Source organism: Canis lupus, chromosome 31 (assembly GCF_003254725.2).
Source record: "Canis lupus dingo isolate Sandy chromosome 31, ASM325472v2, whole genome shotgun sequence".
Lineage (NCBI taxonomy): Eukaryota > Metazoa > Chordata > Mammalia > Carnivora > Canidae > Canis > Canis lupus.
Genome location: NC_064273.1, coordinates 36,077,499 through 36,099,788, shown reverse-complemented (window position 1 = coordinate 36,099,788; position 22,290 = coordinate 36,077,499). Strand labels below are relative to the sequence as shown.

General features: G+C 54.1%; 1 protein-coding gene across 2 annotated transcripts in view; it reads left to right on the top strand.

The window, feature by feature from the left end:
* Window positions 1-22,290, top strand: part of PRDM15 (PR/SET domain 15) — a 64,752-nt gene that overhangs the window by 4,347 nt on the left and 38,115 nt on the right. For both annotated transcript variants that reach the window (XM_025462048.3, XM_049104631.1), the window contains exons 2-5: window positions 15,792-15,837; window positions 16,544-16,637; window positions 18,446-18,599; window positions 20,578-20,830. In XM_025462048.3, the coding sequence (XP_025317833.2) occupies window positions 15,801-15,837; window positions 16,544-16,637; window positions 18,446-18,599; window positions 20,578-20,830 (538 nt within the window). In that variant the 5' untranslated portion in view covers window positions 15,792-15,800. The remainder of the gene's footprint in view (window positions 1-15,791; window positions 15,838-16,543; window positions 16,638-18,445; window positions 18,600-20,577; window positions 20,831-22,290) is intronic.

Below are 22,290 nucleotides of genomic sequence, written 5' to 3'. Positions count from 1 at the left end.
TGGGGAGGGGAGCCCGAACCTTAGAGAAGGAGCCGTCCGCGTGGTTCGCCTTTTGTAAGTTTGAGGACGAATGTGCCAAGTAGTTGCATAGGAAGTTTGCCTTTGATTGTGACCACAAACGTAGGTGTGACTTTGGCACCACGTAGGCCCAGGGGGTGATGGGATCCTGGCTCCAGTGGCCGCTTCAGTCCTGTTAGTTGATCCTATGTTCTCGGTCTCTGCTCGTCCCTTGGGGTCCCTCCCCCCCAGCACCCCTGACTTCCCTGGACTGCGTTCTGGCCACGGAGCTCCCCCTGTTTCTGCTGAGAATGCATGAGGGTCTTCCCATCACCGGAGCTCTCAAGGGGGCCCAGTTTGAAAGTGTCCCGCAAGGCCCATTATTAAGAAGCAGGCCTCACCCTCCCCTGTATAAATGTGTGTGTGCAGAAAGACAGCGGTCAGGTGGGGCTCTCACCGGCACGAGGAAGTCCATACGACCTCAGTTTGCGCCATTTTCAGGGTGGCAGGGTGCAGACCACTGTCCCCCATCATCGCTCAGCAACCCTCTTAAAGAACCAGACGTGAAACATCAGAGGTATGGAAGTGATCTTTGGTGAAACGAAGGGGTTCAGGAAGAGAAAGCAGGAGAAACTCTAAAAGAAGTAACACACACACACAAAAAAAATAAAAAATAAAATAAAAGAAGTAACACAAGAAAATCTGCAGGTGGGAGGGGGGCCCCAGCAGTGCTCAACCCCGAAGCAGGTCGAGGATGCGTGAGGACACAGAAGGAGACAGAAGATCTGAAAGCTTCCGGAGGCAGGGAGTCCCGGACAGAGGGTCGCCAGCGAGGACGGTGACGGCCCTCCCCTGCAATGCTAGACACTGGGGGGGACCGTGGCGTCCTGCCTTCTCGGTCTGGGTGAACATGACCGTGTGCCTTGCAAACCATTCAGAGACTCTAATAAAGACGTCTGCAATCACAGCAAGTCTTCTCCAAAGATGTGCCTCCGTGCACCCCTCCGAGGAAACCACAGGGCACTGGGCCCCCTGATTGAGAGAGTGGACCCAGGATGGAGGCCAGGGTGCTCAGGAGTCAGGAGTCTGGGTGCCTAGGTCAGGCCTCCAGGGCAGGCTCGGGAGGGCTGTGGGGCAGACAGACCATGAGGAGGAGTGGTTACGGGACGTGGGAAGAGGTAGCCGTGGGCACGTCACCCCAGCACTGCCACATCTGCCACCAACAGCGTCTGCACATGCACACACGACAGAGACAGACACAGACAGTACAACACGATCTACACTCCAACACGCACAAGGCCTGCACCGACGACAACGTAAGACCGCCATGAAACAAGTCCACAAAATCTGCAAACCCAAGCTCTCCGCAAACATCCCACGACAAAAGCTGCACGTAAACAGCAACAGGACCTACGAAACAATGCATGCAGCAGAATCTACGCACCGCACCAAGTCGACGTGAAACGATACACAAAAGTCGACTAACCAGACGAGACCTACACGAAACAACCCGCACCTCCGTGAAGGTTGTTCACTGCGCCGGAGCCACACACAACCAACGTGACCTACCCTATGCAACATCACACAACGAAATCTAATATACACAGCCAGCAACAAAGTATGTACAGAAAATAAGAACTAATAAGAAAAAATAAATCATTACCCTTTAACAGGTCATACTAGAAATGTATCAATAATAAATTTGTTCGAGCAAGCAGGCGGTAGTGTTTTCAGAGTCATGATATCGGATCTGCTGATTGAACCAAATCTACGTTGGGGGAAGCCGGGCAGGGGGAGACAGTGGGCAAGCTCTCTATTCGTCTCTATTCATCATAAGCACGAAGGGTGCAGCCCCCAGAGGGGAGTCACCGGGGGGGTGGGGGGAGTCCCAGTGGGAGCCTGTGCACACCAGTCGTGGAAGCTGAAAAATGCGGACTAGAGAGAGGCCCTCGGGGAGGCCGGGTAGGAAACCAAGAGGTGGAGGGGCTGCCTTTTGGCTTCCACGGTGCGTGTCTGGTTTGTGGCTATTCACTTTTATTTTTTAAAGACTTCTTTATTTATTCAAGAGAGAGCGAGCAGGGGCAGGAGGGCAGAGGGAGGGAGAGGATCTCTAGCAGACTCCCCGCCGAGCACGGAGCCCAGTGCAGGGCTCAGTCCCAACACCCTGAGATCATGACCTGAGCCCAGGTCAAGAGTCGGACGCCCAGCTGATGGCACCACCCAGGTGCCCCTGTAGCTGTTCCCTTTAATTAGAGAGGAAATGACCTGGGATGAAAAAGAGAAAGAAGAGGGAGTAAGAGGTCCTGCTGCTCTGTCATCCGAGGGCCCTGCCCGGAGAGGTGGCTTGAGCTGGGGGCCGGGGCCAGTTTCCATCCCGAAGGTCATGTGGGTATGTGCTGCGTCCCCCAGGGGCCCTCCTGCCCCCAGGCCCTGGCTCTGGAAACATCGTACCTGTCGGGGAGCTGAGGCCGTCCCTAAGTTAGGAAGCTGCTGACCTGGTCATGTGTGCCCGCAGCAGAGGCCCGTGTTCTGTGTCCATCCCACTTAGACCCGGCTTCCCGCGTCTGCTTCCACGAGCATCTATCAGCCTGCAGAGTCTAGAGCGAGAACCAGTGGGGTGGATGAAGTGCCTCTCGGAAGCTAGTCTCCAGGCCGTGGGATGGTCCCCACGTGGTCACTGAGGCCCAGGCCGGGCGCGGCCGCCTGTCACGCTCAAACTCCGTGCTCATGGTGCCCTCAGTGCTCAGGGAGAGAGGGCGTGGGCATTGCACGGCAGCCTGGGGCTTTATAAACAGTGCTCGGGAGCACACACGCCGCGCGGAAGCCCACGGAGAGGAAGTAACTAACACGGGGGTGTCTAACAGCCAGAGCAGGGCAGAGCCAGACTCGCACCCGGGTGCCCTGCAGCAGGACCAGGCCCTTGCCTTGCCCTGACCCACCCAGTCTGTGCCCTGGGCTGAGGTTCTCCAGCACGTGAAACAGCGTGTGCACGAGTGTCCTCGTCCAAGTAAGTTCAATCACAGCTGCGTCAAAAACACATTCCAGGAGATTTTTTTTTTTTAAATTGCAGGACTTCTTAGGGCCTTTTTCCTGTGCCATTGTGAATCAGGACCCCAGGATGAGAATCTCACAAATTCTGCTCTGCCCACCTGCTACTTTACTTCCCTGGGGTCCCGCCCAGACCATCTTTCAGGAACTTTTCTTGCAGCACACATTTGTCAAGATAGCTCTCATCTGTTTGCTCTTTCCTTCTCATGATTTTTTTTTCTCATAATGCTTTTAATATTTTCACGGCATGTGTGCCCAGTAGGAAAATGTCCTTCTTGCTTAAAAAAAAAAAAGTCCCTGAGCCTCCGGACCAGGGCTGAGCACTTGATACGGCTGATCTGAGTGAGGAAAGCGTATATGTATGAAAAAAATTCATTAATTATTTTTTTGTATCATATTGAAATGATAATATTTGGGATATGTTAACTGAAGCGTAACCAAAATTTACATGCGTGAATTCCAGCAAGATTTCATGTAGACGGAGGCGGGATTGTTCTAGAATTTATGTAGACAGTAAAGGAACAAGTATGGCTTAAACCATTTTGAAGAAGAATAAAGTAAAAGGGAAGTGCTCCCCCGAGTTGGAAGACTTATTCCAAAACTATGGTAATTAAGACGGTATTGAGTGCTCTCCACCGTGAGTGGGGCTGGCCGGGGGATTGGGGACAGATCCCTGCCGAGAGAACCCAGACGCAGACCCACACGAATAGGGCCAGCTGGTTTGGGGGCAGACGCACAAAAGCAGCTCGGTGGTGCTGACACAGTTGCTCATCGGTAGGCAGGGATGAACCTTGACCTCACGTCTTACACAAACATTAACTCAAACGGGAAATACACTTCAATGTGTAAAACTCCAAGACTCTCCTACGAAACCTAGGAGGACACTTGGGGAGCTAGGGCTTGGCGCACCGGACACTGAAAGCATAATCCGCAGAAGGGAAAATCCGTGGGTGGGACTTGATCAAATTAAAAACCTTCGTTCTGCGGAGACCTCGCTGGGAGGACTGGAAAGCAGCGCCGAAGGGAGGGAGAAAATGCTTGTGAGCCACGTTTCTGATGAAGGATCGGGATACACAGGGAACTTCAGAACACACTGGGGGAAAAAAAAGACAAATCTGAGGAAATGGGCAGAGGACACGAGGGACACTCTACTGGTGAGGATTTGCAAACTGGCACACGAAAAGGTGTCCGATGTTGTTAGCCATTAGGGAAGTGCAAGGCGAAACCCTGGTGAGGTGCCCGTGTCCATCTGTGAGAGGGGCTGGAATCAAACCTGGTGACAACCCCAGATGCTGGTGAGGACGCGGAGGCGTGGGCCTCTCCTATGCCGTGACAACTCCTTAGCATGCACTTAGTAGGTGACCCGGGCGGACCCCTTGCACTTGGGGGGCATGCATCCCAGAGAAGTGACCGCTACGTCCACGGGAAACCCGTGCACACTTGTTCGTTGCAGCTTTATGTGTAAAAGCCCCAAGTGAGGGAAAGCCCAGGGGTCCCTTGGTGAGTGAATGGTTCAGCCGGCTGCATAGCGGTCACACTGTGGAGCAACACTCGGCAGTGCAAAGGGCTGCCCTGGATCCATGCGACAACCTAAGGGACCCCAGGGGCACCTTGCTGAGTGACACGGAGGGCCATCTCCGAAGATTGCATCGCATACGATTCCATCTATACGACATCTTTGAAACGAGAACATTACAGGGACAGAGACTGGATGTGTGGTTGCTGGGAGGGGGGGCGGTTAGGAGTGGGGGGTCGGGAGCGGGTGTGACTGCAGAGGGGCCCACAGCGGCCAGGTCTTCTCCGAGTGGGACATTCCACCTGCATCTTGACCGTGGAGGTGGCTGCACAGATCTGTCCCTGTGATAGAAGGACATCGAGCGGCACGCACACACACTGCGCCAAGGTCACCTTCCTGGTGTTGATAGCGCGCCGAGGGCTCCCAGGAATTGTGATGTTATCCACGGTTACGTAAGATCCAGCCGTCGGGGGAGAACTGAATGAAGGGTGACTGGGGCCTCTCTATGCTCTTTCGGCAATTTCCTGCGATTCTATAATTATTTCAAAATGTAGCACAAACATCTCCCAGCATATTGCATGTGCGGCTCACCCTAGACTTGTGCTGCCGAGGTGGATCTCGTACATCGTCCCGGCCAGTCACAGACCCCCAGGACACCGTCACCTTGCTCCCGAGCCTGTCCCCCTGTCACATCGATGGTCCCGGGAGGGGCAGGGAAGGCCCAGCCAGGCCAGCAGGCGAGAGATAATCTTAATTTCACACTTACGTCAACGGCCTCCACTGCAAACGCCTCTCTGAGTTATTTTTGGCGGCCTGTGTTTTAAGATTGTGATGTGTTCATTGTGCAATGTTTCAACACGGGTTGCTTTTTCTGAACCAGTGCTTTTGCAGGTCACGTTAAGAGATCATCTTTTTCCACCTCATATCCACCGGGATGGCGGCTATAAAAGCAAATGAACGAAACCACGGGTGTTGGGAGGATGGGGAGCAGCTGGAAGCCTCGTGCACCGTCGTGGGGGAGGGGCCCCTCAGAACGTGGAACGTGGCACCACGCGATCCGGCAATTCCAGCTCTCGGTCTGCACCCAGAGAAGTGGAAGCAGGGACTTGCAGAGACACTTGCACACCCACGTTCACAGCAGGATCGTTCACAATAGCCAAGCGGTGGGACCAACCCAAGTGTCCATCGGTGGGTGGACGGCCTGTCTGCACCGTCCGAGGGAGGAGTGTTCAGGCTTGAAGAGGAAGGGCCTCTTGGCCCGTGGAGGAACCTCGCGGACACCATGCTGAGTGACATGGGCCAGACGCCCAAGGACAAATGCAGTAGGATCCCCCCGTCTGAGGGACCTACGGTAGTCAAAGTCACACGAAATAATCTTTGTAAAAAACATCCACACCTTTTGTCGAGGTCATGCAGAGGCTCTTCTTGGGTTTCTTTTTCTTTTTAATTTATTTTTTTAAGTAGGTTCCATGTCCAGAGAGGAGCCCAGTGCATATATATATATATATATATATTTTTTTTTTTTTTTTTTTAAGTTTATGTATTTATTCAGAGAGACACAGAGAGAGGCAAACACACAGGCAGAGGGAGAAGCAGGCTTCACGCAGGGAGCCCCGTGTGGGACTCAATCCCAGGACCCTGGGGTCACGCCCTGGGCCGAAGGCAGATGCTCAACCCCTGAGCCCACCCAGGCGCCTCATCTGCTTGGATTTCTTTCCCGTTCCCAGGCCCCTTTACACCGACGTGTCTTCCTGAGGATGTTTGAATTGTGCGCTCTGTGCTGGAACACAAGGGCTGCTTCTTTCCTCTCCAGGTCGCTACTGGACTCACGGCAGGTTGTAGAAGGCCCCGAAGGCTGGTGTTCTGTAGAACCATGCTGTGTTTCGATAGAACACGCCTGCGAAGCTCAGAACCATCCCACTGAGGTTTCTGGGCCTTCTGAGCTGAGGGTGGTGGTGGGATGTCTTCCCTGTATCTCAGAGTTCTGGCTGATAAGCACCCGTAACCGTGGAAATGAACCCTGGTCCCCTCACCACCTGCACAAGGCGGCCAGGCTCGGGGGCGGTGGGTGACCCACGGGCCATCATCGGAGACATGCGCACGGCTCCGCACTCTCCGACAGCCGTGCCAAGGCCCCATACAGACTGTGACCTTAGGATTGACCCCAGGGGGCACAGCTGCCCAGTAAGCGCAGGGGAACCGGTGCACCTTCCTTAGACCTTTCCCTCTTTGTACCCAGAAGGGAGTGTGTAGGCTTTCCCTGGGGTGGGTGGAAGCACTCCCGGGAAGTGGAGGGCGAGCATGAAAGCAAGGCCAGGCCCAAGCTGCCGCCCCTGGAGGGCGGAGGGCACACGGGACAAGGACCTCCCTGGGGCGGGTGCCGAGAGCCGGAGTCCTGGTGCTGGAGCCTTGCCCGGAGCAGGTGCTCTGTAAATACTGGGGAAGTGAGATAAGCACGTACAGTCTCTTTTGATTGGAATGTAAGGAATCTCTTGCAGGTCTCACCGCTAATCTACGCAAACTTCTGGACCTCCCGGCCTAAGTTTTACAAACGAAGCCTTTGAACCAGCTTTCTAGCCAACTCTTAATTACCCGGAGGTACTGAGGAGTCCGGTGAAAAGATACCCAAGCTTATGGTCTGTGGAGCGTGGCGTACAAAGGGCGTAGGAATTTGAAAAGGGAGTGAGTAGAGAGATCAAGATCGAGCTTCCGTTGGAAATCTAGTAAAAAAGAAAAACCCAGACGTCGTCTGTGATTGATGACAGCTTGAGATCGCCGTTTAATAGGCAGGGTCAACCTCATTTTGGGATTTCGGGAGGGAGACTGGTTGACGGGGAGGAAGGTGTCTGGAGGGTGAGTCTGGGCTCTGTCTTAAAAGAGAAGGACTTATGTGGGGTGAGTGGCTCCCGGGGAAGCAGGACGGGGTGGGGGCGGGCAGAGAAGCAAAGTGCGGGAGGCAGGCCAGACCCCAGGAGGGGGACCTCTGCTCATGACTAGAGGTCAGCAGGGGGAGTGCAGGGACGTACATGGAGACGTGGCCAGCTCTGTTAGGAGATGTCACCCCCCCCGCCCCCTGCATGCCTGGCCCTTGCCGGGCCCAGCAAGGCTGATGGCTCTTGCCCTGTAGGCCCTGTGGGGTCACGAGATAAATAACACGCGGAAGTGATTACAGTGGTCAAAAGCGCGGTCAAGGAAAATTGCAGGGTGCTTTTAGAAAGTGTTCCAAGGCCTTAATTTGGGCAGGTGGACCAGGAAACCCCTCCCCAGAGATGTGCCAATTAAGCCAAGATGTGAAGAATGAGTAGGTGTTAGCCAGGGGCAGAGCCGAGGGAGGTTCCAGGCAGAGGGAACCGCGTGAGGGTGGCCCGGAGGCAGGAGGGCGCTTGGTGTTTCTGGGAACGAAAAGGAGGCCACTGTGGCCCGAGAGGCTCAGTGAGGGGCAAGTGGGCAGAAGAGGCTGGTGGGCTGGGATTTTCTTCCCTGGGGGCGGTGGGAAGCCAGTTGGCTTTCTGGCTGGCAGCTACTACGGTTGGGTTCAGGTTTCCAGAAGCCGCCCCCTTGGCAGTGTGGGAAATGGGGTGGCCGGCCAGCGGGGAGCAGGAAGGCCAGAGGCCCCAGCAGCCATCCAGGAGGGGGAGGGTGGGGTGTGGTTAGGGGAGGTGCTGGAGGCCGTGGGGAGGGACCCTGGGGCAGGACGAGCCCAGGTCTCTGACACCCACGTTCCAAGATGTGGGAGACACAGGAGGGCCCCGTGGGGCAGGGAAGCCGGGAAAGGTCAGGTGCTCATTTCCTGCACATTCAGTGGCTCGTGGCCTCCAGGTGAAGGTGTGGGACTCCGTGGGGCATTACCTGCAGCGCAGGTGTATCTCAGAGGCACGGAAGTGGGTGTGGCTGCCGGGGGAGGGTCCCCCGGGGAGTGCTGACAACCCAGGGGAGCTGGGACTAGGGTGGGGTGGAGGACGCATCCCCTCGGGAGGGCAACTGGAGGACAGGGACAAGAGTGGACGGTGGTCGGCCGTGTCCCGGGCGACCAGTCAGGTGAGGTGCAGAAAAGGACACGCATCCAAAGCCAGCCTGGTAGAAGGACTTGCAAGCAGATGGATGAACAGACACGGGACAAGTGTGTGTTGGCACCATGGACACGTAATTTTGTTGTGGAAGAATTGGAGACTGAAAACAGCAGGCAGCTGCCGCCGCGCCCCATCCCTGGGCCGATGTGCCCCGTGTGTCCCCGTCCGGGAGCCCCCGCTGGCTGTGCGCGGAAGCCAGCCCTGGCCGCAGCCCTGAGTTCCTGTGTCCGCATCTCTGCGCCTCCTTAAACGAGCTCAGGCGCCCAGCATTGGGATTTCCCGCTGCACAGCGACGGCCACGCACGCTCGGCTTCCACCCCCTCACCCTGGGCTCACAGTCACTTCGGGGCTGTCGATCTGTCCTCCATGTCTTTTCTTTTTTTTTTTCTTTTTTTTCCATGTCTTTTCTTTAATTGAAGTTTGAGATCGTCATAGATTCCCTGCAGTCGTTAGAAAGACTGCTGCGTGATCTCCCGTGCCCTCTGCCCGGGTCCCCAGGGCTGGTGACACCGTGCAGAGCTCCAGCGTGAGGTCACACCCAGGATGCTGATGGCGACACGGTGCAGGTGCGGTGCCCGCCGCCCCCACGGGGGTCCCTCCTGCCACCCGCCCCCTCACAGCCTCACCACCGTCCTACCCGAACCCCCACCAGTCACGATTCTAGTTCCCCCTCTCTGAATTGTCGCTTCAGGGAGGTTACATAAATGGGGTCAGCCTATGCGTGTGACCTTTTGGGATTGGCATCCTTCCCTCAGCACCGTCCTGGAGAATCCCCCAGCGCCCGTTGTGTGTGTATCACCGGTTCGCTCCTTCTCATTGCAGATAAGTCTTCCGGGCTGCGGGTCGACCCCAGACGGTTGGGTCACCCGTTGGGGGGCCTCGGGGCTTGTTTCCAGTCTGGGCTGTCGTGAACAAGGCTGCTGTGAACAGTTGTGCTCAGGCTTTTGTGGGGATGGCCGTTTTCTCTGGGCTAAGTGCCCACGAGCGCGGTGGCCGGGTCAGAGGCCAAGTGCCTGTTGGTTTCATCAGAAACTGCCACACGGTCTCTGCTCCCGCCAGCCACACATGAGTGCTCATCCTGCGCTGCGCCGGCAGGTGTGTGCCGGCAGGTGTGTGCCCGCATCTCAGTGATGTGCTATGACCACATTTCCCTGGCAGCAAATGGGGTCGGGCACCTTTTCCTGTGCTTATTTGTCATTTATATATGTTCACCGAAGAAATGCCCGTCGTGTCTTTTGCCCATGTACTGATTGGATAAGTTTGTACATGACTGTTGAGTTCTGAGAGTCCTTTGCACCTTCCGGGTGTGGATGTGTGGTTTGCAGAGATGCCTCCTGGCCTGTAGCTGGTCTTCTTCCCCTCATCACAGTGTCCTCTGTTGAGCAAAATTTTAAATTTTGATATAGTCTAATTAGTTCTCTGTTTGTAGACTGCACTTTTGGTGACAAGTCTAAAAATTGCCTACCCGAGATCTCAACCATTGTCTCTTATATTTTTCTAAAAAAAAAAAAAAAGTTGCTATATGCTGTCTTGAGTCTAGGATCCATTATGAGTTAATTTTTGTATGAGATGTGACATCACGGTTCATTACGGCCCCTTTCCCTCGTCCACTTGTCCCAACACCGCTTGCCGAGAGGCCGTCTCTCTGCCCTTCCTTTGTGAGTTGCTTTATGTATGCATCCACTGAAAACCAGTTGAGCGTATTTGTTTGGGTCTGTTTCTCGGTTTCCGTTGACCTGTGGGTCTGTCCCTCCATCACCAGCAGCTGTGGCTTAGGCTGAGGCTTGAAATGGGGTAGACTGGGTCCTCATGGGAGTTTTCTTTTCCAAGGCTGATTTTCACAGCCCATATGGGTGGGGCCTGCCTGTGAGCTCCCACAGAGAACATTCATCTGGGATCGCCCTCGCCCCCATGGCCCCCCAGCTGACACGCAGGTAGTCCCCATTTGATCCCAGCTAACGTTCATGATAAATGTGGTTTCCCGATGCATTCGGGTGGTCTCCCGGTGACCCCAGCCGTGGTTCGCTGGTTCCCTGTAGCAGAGACCGTATGTGTACTGGAGAGATGTGCGGGTCGGCAGCCGTGCTCAGACCTGGGGGTTCTTGAGCACAGAGTGCCAGGACCCATCCCAGGGAGTCTCTGCTTCAGCAGGTCTGGGGAGGGGCCCAAGAACCTGGTATTTCTGATTGATTCTCAGGAGCTGCTGGTGGTGGTCCAGGGACCCCACTTTGAGAACCACTGGCATAAATGTTCCCAGATGGGTGGTTAAAATGGCCAGCTTTCACACCTACTGTCTTTTTTGCTTATTTTCCCTAAAACGCTACCTGTAATCTCCCATCCTGGGATTTGTTACGCACCGTGAATGTCTGGAGACAGGGCTTCCCTCCTGAGCGCGAAGGGGATTTTGCGAAGGGCGCGGAGGTCCAGGTGCCCCCTCCCTTCAGGCCTGACCCGCTCGCTGTCCAGGGTGGCTGTGATCTGTTTCCTGGGCTGCAGAGAACCATTGTGGAGGCCGTGTTTCAGGGATCGGAGGCTTCTAATAAGGGATGTTCTTTCCCGGGACTCAGACATTTCGGTATAACGACAGCACTGGTGGTAAAAAGGCCTGAGCCTCCTGCTGTTTCCTGCCGCTCTCATATTCTTCCTGTGGCCACAGTGAAAACCCAGTCGCCTGGGTTTCCTGCCCCAGCTGCGTGCTTGGAGGAGCCGCTTCTTTGGGGGCCACTCCAGGGGCAGGAGACTCAGCTTCACGTCCCCCAACCCTTGCCGAGGGGTGCAAGCAGAGGCAGGTGCTGCCAGGAAAGAGGCAGCCCCCAGGGCTCAAGTATTCTTGAGGCTGTTGACCTTGTCTGCACAGTCCCATGCTTGCAGGTGCTATAGGGACCCCACACTCTGCCCCGAGCCTGCAGCTCTGGGCAGCCTCTTCAGAGTCTGCTCTTGCCTTGGCAGGACCCTCGTCATTGGGAGGCAGTGCCGGCAGGTGGAAGGGTTCGTGCCGGCAGGTAGATGGTTCTCAGGCTCCTCGGGGCACTTCAGCAACTCATGAAAGCAGGTTTCCACATGTTCCTTCTGCCTCTTTGCCCCTCTTCGCCTTCTGCTCGGGGATCTGCTCCTGTCCCCATCCCGGATTGGCCCCTGACCACACCCCTGGTACCCGTCTGCCAGGAAGCCTTAAGTTAAACCACAGCTCAACTCACAGCCACATGAGATACCTTTTAACTTAAGTAGATGTTCCAGAAAAATAGTGGGCTGTGTTTAGAAAAGTAAACACCCTGGTTATTGATCTTTAGCACTTTTTTTTTTTTTTTTTGAAGGGATGGGGGAAGGCAGAGGGAGAGGGAGAGAGAGAAACTTAGCAGGCTTCTTGCCTGATGCAGGGCTCGGTCCCAGGACCCTGAGGTCATGACCTGAGCTGAAATCAAGAGTCGGACGCCTAACTGACTGAGCCACCAGATGCCCCGGTCCTTGGCACTTTCTTTCTTTTTTTTTTTTTAATTTTATTTATTTATTTATTTATTTATTTATTCATTCATTCATTCATTCATTCATTCATTCTTTCTTTCTTTCTTTCTTTCATGAGAGACGCACAGAGAGAGGCAGAGACACAGGCAGAGGGAGAAGCAGGCCCCATGCAGGGAGCCTGACGCGGGACTCAATCCCAGGACTCCGGGATCACGCCCTGGGCCAAAGGCAGGTGCCAAACCGCTGAGCCACCCAGGATCTCTCCTTGGCACTTTCAAGGCAGATTGGAAATCCCATCTCTCTGCCTTGTCTCCTCGTTGCTAAATCAAGTCTTCCACAGTGTAGTCTGTGAATCTCTCTTCTCTGCTCACATAAACGTGTTCGGGGAATCTGAGTTTTCATTTGGACTCTGCATTGTCTGCTTTTCATTCTTCAGGCTGCTGCTGGGGATGGAATGGGGACAGAGGCCTTGTGAAATCAGCATTCAGGAGGTAGCCAACCTGCATACTTCCCCAAAAAAGAACCTAGCAATACAGAGGGGCTCCGACGAGAGGTGGGGTGCAGGAAGGCTGTGCCGGGTCAGCTTCCTTGGGGGATAGAGCAAGTGAGAGAGAAGAGGAATTATTTTTAGTGCAGGCTGGGTGTATGGTACTTTATACTTTATGTTCCCCCTAAAACTATATGAAGTGAGCATTAAAAAAAAAAAACCCTATTTTAATTCCACTATGGTTAACATACAGTGTTATGATAGTTTTAGGTGTGCAATGTAGTGATTCAGCACTTCACACATCGCCCGGTGCTCATCGTGGCAGGTATACCTCTTACTCCCCATCACCTGTCTCACCCATCCTCCTGCCCACATCCCCTCTGGTGACCGCAGTGTGTTCTCTGTACTTAAGAATCTGCGTTTTGATTTGTCTCTTTTTTTTTTCTTTGCTCATTTGTTTCTTAAATTCCACATATGGATGAAATCATGTGGTATTTGTTTTTCTCTGACTTATCTCACTTAGTATTATACCCTGTAGACCCGTCCATGTTGTGGCAAATGGCAAGATTTAATTCTTTCTTTCTTTTTTTTTTTAATTTTTATTTATTTATGATAGTTACACAGAGAGAGAGAGAGGCAGAGACATAGGCAGAGGGAGAAGCAGGCTCCATGCACCGGGAGCCCGACGTGGGATTCGATCCCGGGTCTCCAGGATCGCGCCCTGGGCCAAAGGCAGGCGCCAAACCACTGCGCCACCCGCGGATCCCGATTTAATTCTTTCTATGGCATTAGTAATACTCCATTGTGTGTCTGTATATATACACATAATATATGTTTACATACAGGTGCATACATGTGTGTATATATACATATATGTGTATATGCATACATATATATATATATCACATCTTCTTTATCCATTCATCAAGTTTTTATGTAAAGATGTTTATTTATTTATTCATGAGAGACATAGAGAGGCAGAGGCAGAGGGAGAAGCAGGCTCCATGCAGGGAGCCTGATGCGGGACTCGATCCCAGGACCCCGGGAACACGACCTGAGCCGAAGGCAGGCGCTCAACCGCTGAACCACCCAGGCGTCCCCATTCATCAGTTGATGGACACTTAGGCTGTTCCCACATCTTGGCCTATCGTAGATAATGCTGCTGTAAACAGAGTGCATGCATTCCCTTGAATTAGTATTTTCATATTTTTTGGGTAAATAGTAATGGAATTACTGGATCATAGGGTAGCTCTATTCTTAACTTTTTGAGGAACCTCCATTACCTTTTCCACAGTGGCTGCACCAGCTTGCATTCCCACCAACAGCACACGAGGGTTCCCCCTTCTCCACATTCTCGCCAACACCTGTTGTTTCTTGTATTGTTGTGTTTAGCCATCCCAACAGGTGGGGGGTGATTTCCTGGTTGATGATAAGTGATGATGAACAGATATCTTCACACGTGTCTGTTGGCCGTCTGGATGCCCTCTTTAGAGAAATGTCTGTTCATGTCTTCTGCCCATTTTTTAGTTGGATTATCTGTTTTTTTGGATATTAAGTTGTAGTAGCAGTTCTTTTCAATAACTCTTTATCGGATATGTCATTTACAAATATCTTCTCCCATTCAGTAAGTTGCCTTTTTGTTTTGTTGATTGTTTTCCTTTACTGTGCAGAAGCTTCCCGAAAGTTCATTTTTGCTTTTATTTTCTTTGCTTTAGGAGACATTCCTAGAAACATGTTGCTATGGCCGATGTCAGAGAAATTACTGCCTGTGCTCTCCTCTAGGATTTTTATGGTTTCAGGTCTTACTTTTAGGTCTTTAATCCATTTTGAGTTTATTTTGTGTTTGGTGTAAGAAAGTGGTTCAATTTCATTCTTCTGCAGGTGGCTGACCAGTGTTCCCAACACTATTTGTCTTTTTCCTGTTGCATATTCTTGCCTCATTTGCTGAAGATAAATTGACCGTAAAATCATGGATTTATTTCTGGGATCTCTATCCTTTTCCACTGATCTGTGTGTCTGTTTTTGTGCCAGTACCATACTGTTTTGATCACTCCAGCTTTGTAGTGTGTCTTGAAATCTGGGATTGTGATGTCTCCAGTTTTTCCTTTTTTCCAGGCTACGTTGTCAATTTGGGGTGTTTTGTGGTTCCATGCACATTTTAGGATTGTTTTAGTTCTGTGAAAAATGCTGTTGGTGCTTTGAAAGGGATCACATTAAGTATGTAGAATGCTTTGGGTGGTATAGACACTTGAACGATACTTGTTATTCGGATCCATGAGCATGGGATGTCTTTCCATTTGTTTGTGGCATCTTCAGTTTCTTTCACCAGCATTTTCTGGTTTTCAGAGTATAGGTCTTTGAATTAGGTGAGCATTTTTATTTCCATTTTATAGGTCAAAGAATCTAGGCCCCAGAATTAACATGTCCAGGTCACCCCTCAAATAAGTGTGGGGGGTTCTAACCTCACAGGATCAGTCGAAAACAGAAGTGACTGATCTGATAGAGTTTTATGTGGCGAGCACCCTGCTCCACGATGCCGTGAGTTGCTCTGGTTCCCAGGAGACATGGGTGTGCACTGGGTGTCAGACACAGGGTAGCAGCTGAAAGAAGATAGAGGTTGTACTAGACACGATTGCCCTGGAGAGGAGTTCACAGTCCAGTGACGGAGGAAAGAGAACCGGAAGTCACAGTAGGAAACCGACTTTTAAACACGGTGATGTGTTTATTTTACAAATGGAACCCAGTGACTAATATAGAAAGATGAAAGTCTGAGCTCATAAAGACTTTCTAATCTAGCGGGCATTCAAATCATTTCTTTTTTTTTTTTTTTAAGATGACTTATTTATTCATGAGAGACATGCACAGAGAGAGGCAGAGACACAGGCAGAGGGAGAAGCAGGCTCCCTGCGGGGAGCACGATGCGGGACTCGATCCCAGGACCCCGGGGTCACGCCCTGGGCCAAAGAGCAACGCTCAGCCACTGAGCCACCCAGGTGCTCCTCAAATCACTTGCTTTTAATAAAAAACGACATTATGTAGGTGAGAAAACGTCTCAGCGCCCCCAGCCTCATCACAATAAAGGGGAGGCCCCTGCTCAACGCCTTCAAAACCCCACGTAAGGTCCTTCGAGGAGCCTTTCACAGGAATTGTCCTTACAGATTGCTCTGGCAAAAAAGCTCGTCACTAACAACAGGCCCTTGTTTCCTGGCAGGTGTCAGAAATGGCCGAAGACGGGAGCGAGGAGATCATGTTCATTTGTAAGTAGCCCCTGGCCTGTCCTTGAGCACAGATGGCTGCGCCACTTACTGTCCCAGCAAAGCCACATCCACGTTTTGTTTTTATATCACAGAAAAGCTGTTTCTTTTTAAATTGAAATGACTTTGCTTGCTTTAAGAAACAAATTTAAAATACACGGTGGCTGGAGGGGAGGTGAGTGGGGGGACGGAGTAACCGGGTGACGGGCATTGAGGAGGGGCACCTGATGGGATGAGCGCTGGGCGTCACACTGTATGTTGGCAAATTGAATTTAACGTTAAAAATAAAAAGATTATTGCGTGAGAAATGCGCTGCCAGAGTGTGGTGTTAAAAGGATCATCTTTCTCAGAACTCTGAGCAAAGGGGACTTTGCGGGGGGTGGCACTTGATTCAGAAAAGTATGCCAGGGGTTTAAAAAGAGATTTATGGTGTGTTAGATTTATGGTAAACAGGTTAAATAGGTGAATTTCCATTTATTCTCGTTCCTTGGGAAGATCTAGTTCTTTGTCCCCACAGAGTAACCACATACGTTGAAATGTGCCATCAGGCAAGGTCTTTTCCTTGGGGGCCACATCCTGTGTTTGCACCGTTGTTATATTTGTGGGGGGGCACCGTCGATCACCCCCGTCGGGCAAGGTGCCTGCGGTGTCCTTGGGGGGCCCCCCTCCCAGCACTGTGTCCCCTCTGATGCTCTCGTGTCTGTTGCAGGGTGCGAGGACTGCAGCCAGTACCACGACTCTGAATGTCCTGAGCTGGGCCCTGTGGTCATGGTCAAAGACTCCTTTGTGTTAAGCAGGGCGCGGTGAGTGGCTGCCTTGAGCTGTTTGTTTATAGTCCTTCCTGTCTGACAGAGTTGAGCTCTATGCCTTTTCGGGTTCCCCGGGTCCGGTTCCGACGTGGGGGCTCCCCCTGCAAGCCCAGGCTGTTCTCAGACACTGGCAGGGCTCAGCTCCGACCCTGTCTGCCCGGAGACGGCATCGGACCCCATATGCAGGGCCCAGTCCCCCGAGCCCGCCCCGCACCCCCCACCCGACGCCGGCCGCACGCCCCCGGCTCCCACATGAGCCTCTGCCCCACGCCACAGATTGGAGCTCCTCGGCCTCCTGCTTTCACGTTGCTGGAGCGGCTCACAGAGCCCCGGGCAGCGCTTACTAACCAGCCTGCTAAAGGATGTGATCGATGATATATATGAACGAACAGCCAGATGGAGAGACGTGAAGGGGGTGGGGGTCCCAGGAAAGGACGGGGAGCTCCCCTGCCCTCCCCTGCACCCACCCCCCGCCCCTACAAGCTCACCAACCTAGAGGCTCCCTACCCAGTCCTTTTGGGTTTCACGGAGCCTTCATTACACAGGCAGGACTGACTGAGTCATGGGCCACTGGGTGACCCAGCCTCCAGCCCCTCTCCCACCCTGGAGGTTGGGGTGAGGGCGGGACCGGAAGCTCCAACCCTGCACCCACATGGCCAGCCCTCCGGGCACAGCACCCGCCCTGGGGTGGGGGGCCAGAGGTCACCGTCATTAGTGACCAGACACCTATTTCCCCTTTTTGGCTCTGAAGTGTTCTTCAGGAACTGTGGGTGGAGCACTTAGGTCTGAGAAGTGTCTTTGGCCATCTGAATGACCAAATGTATATTTCTTAGAAATCATGATGTCACAGGAGGAAACCACAAAAGGAGAAGGCAGGGCTTGGCGCCTGCCTGTCCTCAGGTTCCAGAGGGCATCTGTCATTTCCATCCCACTGGGAATGGAGTAGCCAGCCACCGGCATGAGCCAAGACACGTTTTGAAGGCTTCGGAGCAAATGTCTTGCTCTAGTTCAGAGTCCCTCGGGGCCAAGCTGGCCGAGACACAGCAGGGCAGCCGTGAAGAGCCGGCGGGCCAAGGCTGCAAGTCGGCTCATTCAGTTTTCCCAGCAGCCCAGATCTGGGCCTGACAGATGCCCACTGTGGGCAAAGGTGGGACCCAGGGTGGTGAGTGCAGGGAGCCAGGCAGAGCCATCACGGCTTCCAGGGAAGCACTGGCTTGTCCCCAGCCTTAGCTCATGTCGGGGTCCTAGCTCACAGGCTTTCCTCCTCCAGTGCCCTGTCTTCGACACTCTCATAGTTTAGGTAAAAGCGTCCTCCGCTGGCCCATTCAGCCTGCTTGGAAACCCTGTTCCACTCCTGGGAATGCCGTGGCACTTTCTCCTTTCTCGTGGTGCTTTGCCCGTGGCGCCTCATCGTGGAACTCCCCGCCTCTCCCCAGGCTGTGTGGCTCCAGGGACCAGAGCTCGGTCCCATGCATCTCTGCTGTCACAGCCCACCCCTGATGGCAAAGTGGTGGTTGGTCCCCTGGGTGGGGATTTCAAACACAGCCTTTAGTCAACGGCCCCTTCCTCCTTGTGTGCGCTGGGTGAGTCCTGTGAAGTCCCTGGGGCCAGTCCAGAGCTGGGTGCACACTGGCCACTGGCCCTCACCACCTCTGTCTCCAGTAGGAAGCTCTTGGTCACCCCAGAGGAAGGCATTGCAGCAAGAATGAGCTTTGGGGCCTTCTTAACCAACTGTCCCTGCCATGGGGGGCTGTCCTCAGCTGGCGGTGCTTGGAGCTGAGGGCCTCCTGTTCCATTTCTAGGTCATCCCTCCCTTCCAACCTGGAGATCAGGAGACTGGAAGACGGGGCCGAAGGAGTGTTTGCCGTGACTCAGCTCGTTAAGAGAACACAGTTTGGTCCATTTGAGTCAAGGAGGGTTGCCAAATGGGAGAAGGAATCTGCGTTTCCACTGAAGGTAAAGGCAGGGCCCGTGGGGGCTCGGGGACGGGTGAGACCTGCTACCCGGGCGAGGGGAGCCACGTGTTCAGCTGACCGATCTGTGACTTCAGCCGCTTCAGAGACCCTAGTTCCGCTTTCTTCCAAACCCCTGGTTCGGGTTTGATTTTAGTTTGTTTTTGTATCACAAAAGCATTAAAGTTAAGCAAGCAGTTTGCACTTTGCAACGTTGCCAACCACCGAAGACAGCGTGTGGCAAATGTGTGCAAGACCACAGTGCCGCCTTTACTTCCCTCACGGCCTGGGCTGGGTACAGCCTCCGGGGGCCGCTGCCTGCACCTCCTGGGGCCGTGTAGGCACAGCCGCTCTCACACCAGAGCCAGGCGATGGGTACTTCGCAAAGTGCTTTCAAAAGGAAGGGGTTTCCTTTAAGCAGTGAAGAGACACCAGTGCAAAGTTTATCAGCTCTAGGAAAGCACATTGGACTGAGAAAAGACAAATTTTGTGTGAAATTGATCTTAACAGGATGGATGTAAGTTGCAGGGAGGCTTTGAGTTCTCGAAGGAAGACGTATGGAAGTGTCGTGAGGCCAGGAGACTCCGGTTCTGTCCCCGTCCCGAGCATGTGCCCAGGCCAGATACGCCTCCAGAAACGTCTGTGAATGAACAGTGAGGACCAGGGCGCTGGTCCTGTTGCAGTGACCCACAGAGAGAGTTTTTCCTAGCAGCCCTAGGCAGAGACCCGTGTGTTCCAGGACAGACATGAAATGGGTAGCTTCGGGCAGTTCTTGGAAAAGTTGAGCTCACAGGGCAGACTTCAGCAAAATGGGGAGGAAGGAGCTATTTGATTTGTTTGCAAACAAAAGAAATGAAAGAAAAAAAATTTTTTTTAACATTTTGTTTATTCATGAGAGACACAGAAAGAGACACAGGCAGAGGCAGAAGCAGGGTCCCTGTGGGGAGCCCGATGTGGGACTCGAACCCAGGACCCTGGGGTCACGACCTGAGCCAAAGGCAGATTCTCAACTGCTGAGCCATCCAGGTGTCCCAAGAAAGTCTGTTTTATGTGAAGGAATAAAGAAGCCTGAGGCCAAGCCCCGCAAAGGCCATTGGCTGCCATCCTTCGCAGGACCCGGGGCCCTTGAATGCACGTGGTTGCTGTGGGTACGTGGTTGGGACGAGGACCCTTAGGAAGAGCCCTATGTGCCCGTTTTGGCTTCCTTCAGTGACTCGGTTCTTGAGGTCTGTGTCTGACACCGACTCATTCTCAGTGCCCTCAGCATTGAGCGCCCATGTGCCCTGGGGGGTGGGGGTGGCTCTCTGCCCACCATGGTGAGTGCAGAGGCTCCCAGGAGCACAGCCCACACCAGCTGCCCTCAAGCACTCCCGCCTCAGAGGGGGCCTCTGGCTCGTCGGCAGTGGGGAGCCCGTGCAGGAAAAGCTGAGAGAGCCCCAGGCCCCCCTCTACTCATGTGGTTACCCCAACCCCAGAATGTTGACGTTCCTCGCTGCTGCCATCCATTAAGCAGCAGCGCGGTGTTACAGGCAAGGGCGCAGCCTCTGAGGGCTGGCTGGACTCCGCAGACACACCTGTGAGAGCGGGGAAGAGCGCGGGTGTCCTGGTGCCCACCCAGACCACGCGGCAGACCTTAGGCAGCCTCCTTCCCAGCTGGGCCATGCACTGCATCCGGGTGTCGGGTGACACCTGGACCAGGAGTAGAACTCAGGTGTCACTGGGCCCACTTGGAACCTGATGAGCGCTTGAGTGTCCACCCTCTGTACCTGGACCATGGGTAGACCTAAGGCTTCCCCATTCCTACCTGGGCTGTGCACAGAACTCAGGTCCCCCGATGAGCCCTGAATCAGGTTCTGTGTGGAGCCTGATCTGGCCTCTGGTGCAGCCCGGTCTGGGCTGGTTGGCCCCCTCCCCACGCTGACCTGCAGATGTCAGGTAACCAGCTCCTTCCCTGGCCCCTTGGTGGCCATGCCCACCCTCAGGTGTTCCAGAAGGACGGGCACCCTGTGTGCTTCGACACCTCCAACGAGGATGACTGCAACTGGATGATGCTTGTGCGGCCAGCGGTGGGGCCTGAGCACCAGAACCTGACGGCCTACCAGCACGGCAACGACGTGTACTTCACCACCTCGAGGGACATCCCCCCCGGCGCTGAGCTGCGCGTGTGGTACGCAGCCTTCTATGCCAAGAAGATGGACAAGCCCATGCTGAAGCAGGCCTGCCCCGGTGCCCATGGTACGTGCTGCCCCTGTGCCTGGTGTCCGGCGGGGACGATGCTGGCAGGCCGGTGCTGTGTGGGGAGGAGGAGCGGATGCCCTTGACCCCCCGGGGTCGGGTCTGTCATATTGCTAGTTAAAGGTCTGGGCTCACCCCTGAGCTCGACACTGGCTGGTGGGAAGTGTCCCATGGGAACTTGGGTGCTAGGACACAGCAGGCTGATACTCAGCTCTGCCCGCAGGGCTTTCTACGCTATAACGCCTCTGCACCCACCATCCTGCAAGGTGGCGCGATTATCTCTGTTTTGGGGGCAGAGGAAGCAGAGTGCAGAGACGTTAGGGAGCCTGCTCTGAGTCACAGAGCAGGAGACAGAGGAGTCGGGATTCAACCCGGAATCTGGCTCCAGGCTGAGGCTCTCTACCCTATGGCAGTCTCCTCTATATTTGGGGTGTGCTCAAGGGCGCATGTGTGTGCGTGTGTGTGTGCAAGTGTGCTCGTGTGTGCACCTGTGCTCACATGTGCATGTGAGTGTGTGTGTATGAATGTGCTCAGGTGTGTATGCATGTGTGTGCAAGTGTGTATGCATCTATGCTCACGTGTGCATGTGAGGATGTGTGTATGCATGTGCTCAGGTGTGTACAGGTGTGTGTGCATGTGTGTGTACATCTGTGCTCACATGTGCATGTGTGCGCACACATGTTCCAGGAAAGACCCAGTGAAGGTCATATGTGTGATTTGCCCAAGTCCACCGTTCCCGTTGGAAAAGCACCCCCAGCTTTGTGTCCTGCCACCCCAGGGTGTGGGGCATCACCGTGGGAAGGGGGCCCGTGGAGCAGCAGATCCTGCCCCGTCCCTGTTGTGAGTCCTTGCGCCTCAACCTGAGACTACATGAGGTTGCCGCCGCCGCCAGGCCACATCTTTGGCATGCACACACAGTGGTTCATATCCTCGCCTGAGGCCGCCAGGGGCGGACGCACCTGTTGTTGCCACAGTTACTTGCTCAGGGGGCATAGATGACCCTCTTTCTCTCTGACGCGCGCCCACGCTGCGGGATTCTGACAAGATGGATTTCCTTTTTAGTGTGAGCCCGATGTGATATAAGCAGCTCTGGAAGGCTCCGGCTTGTCCCGTGTGGTTGCAGCTTTGTGGCCCGCCTCCCCGGGGAGCCCTCCCGGCCGTCCCTGTGCCAGTGATGTGAGAGGAGTCCGGGCGGCTGCCCGAACCAAGCAGACCTTCAGCAGGCTCGAGCAGCAGAAGGCTCTCCCAGCCGCGGAGCCTGAAGTCCAGGCTCTGGTGTTGGCAGGGCCAGTTCCTCCTAGAGGCCTCTCGCAGCTTCGGGTGCTGCCAGCAGCCCTTGGCTTGTAGGTGGCATCACCCCGATCCCTGGCCCTGCTCTCGTGTGGCTTTCTTGCCGCTGTGTCTCTGTGTTCTCTCTTATAGGGACACCAGTCACTGGATCAAGGGTCTGCCCTACACGT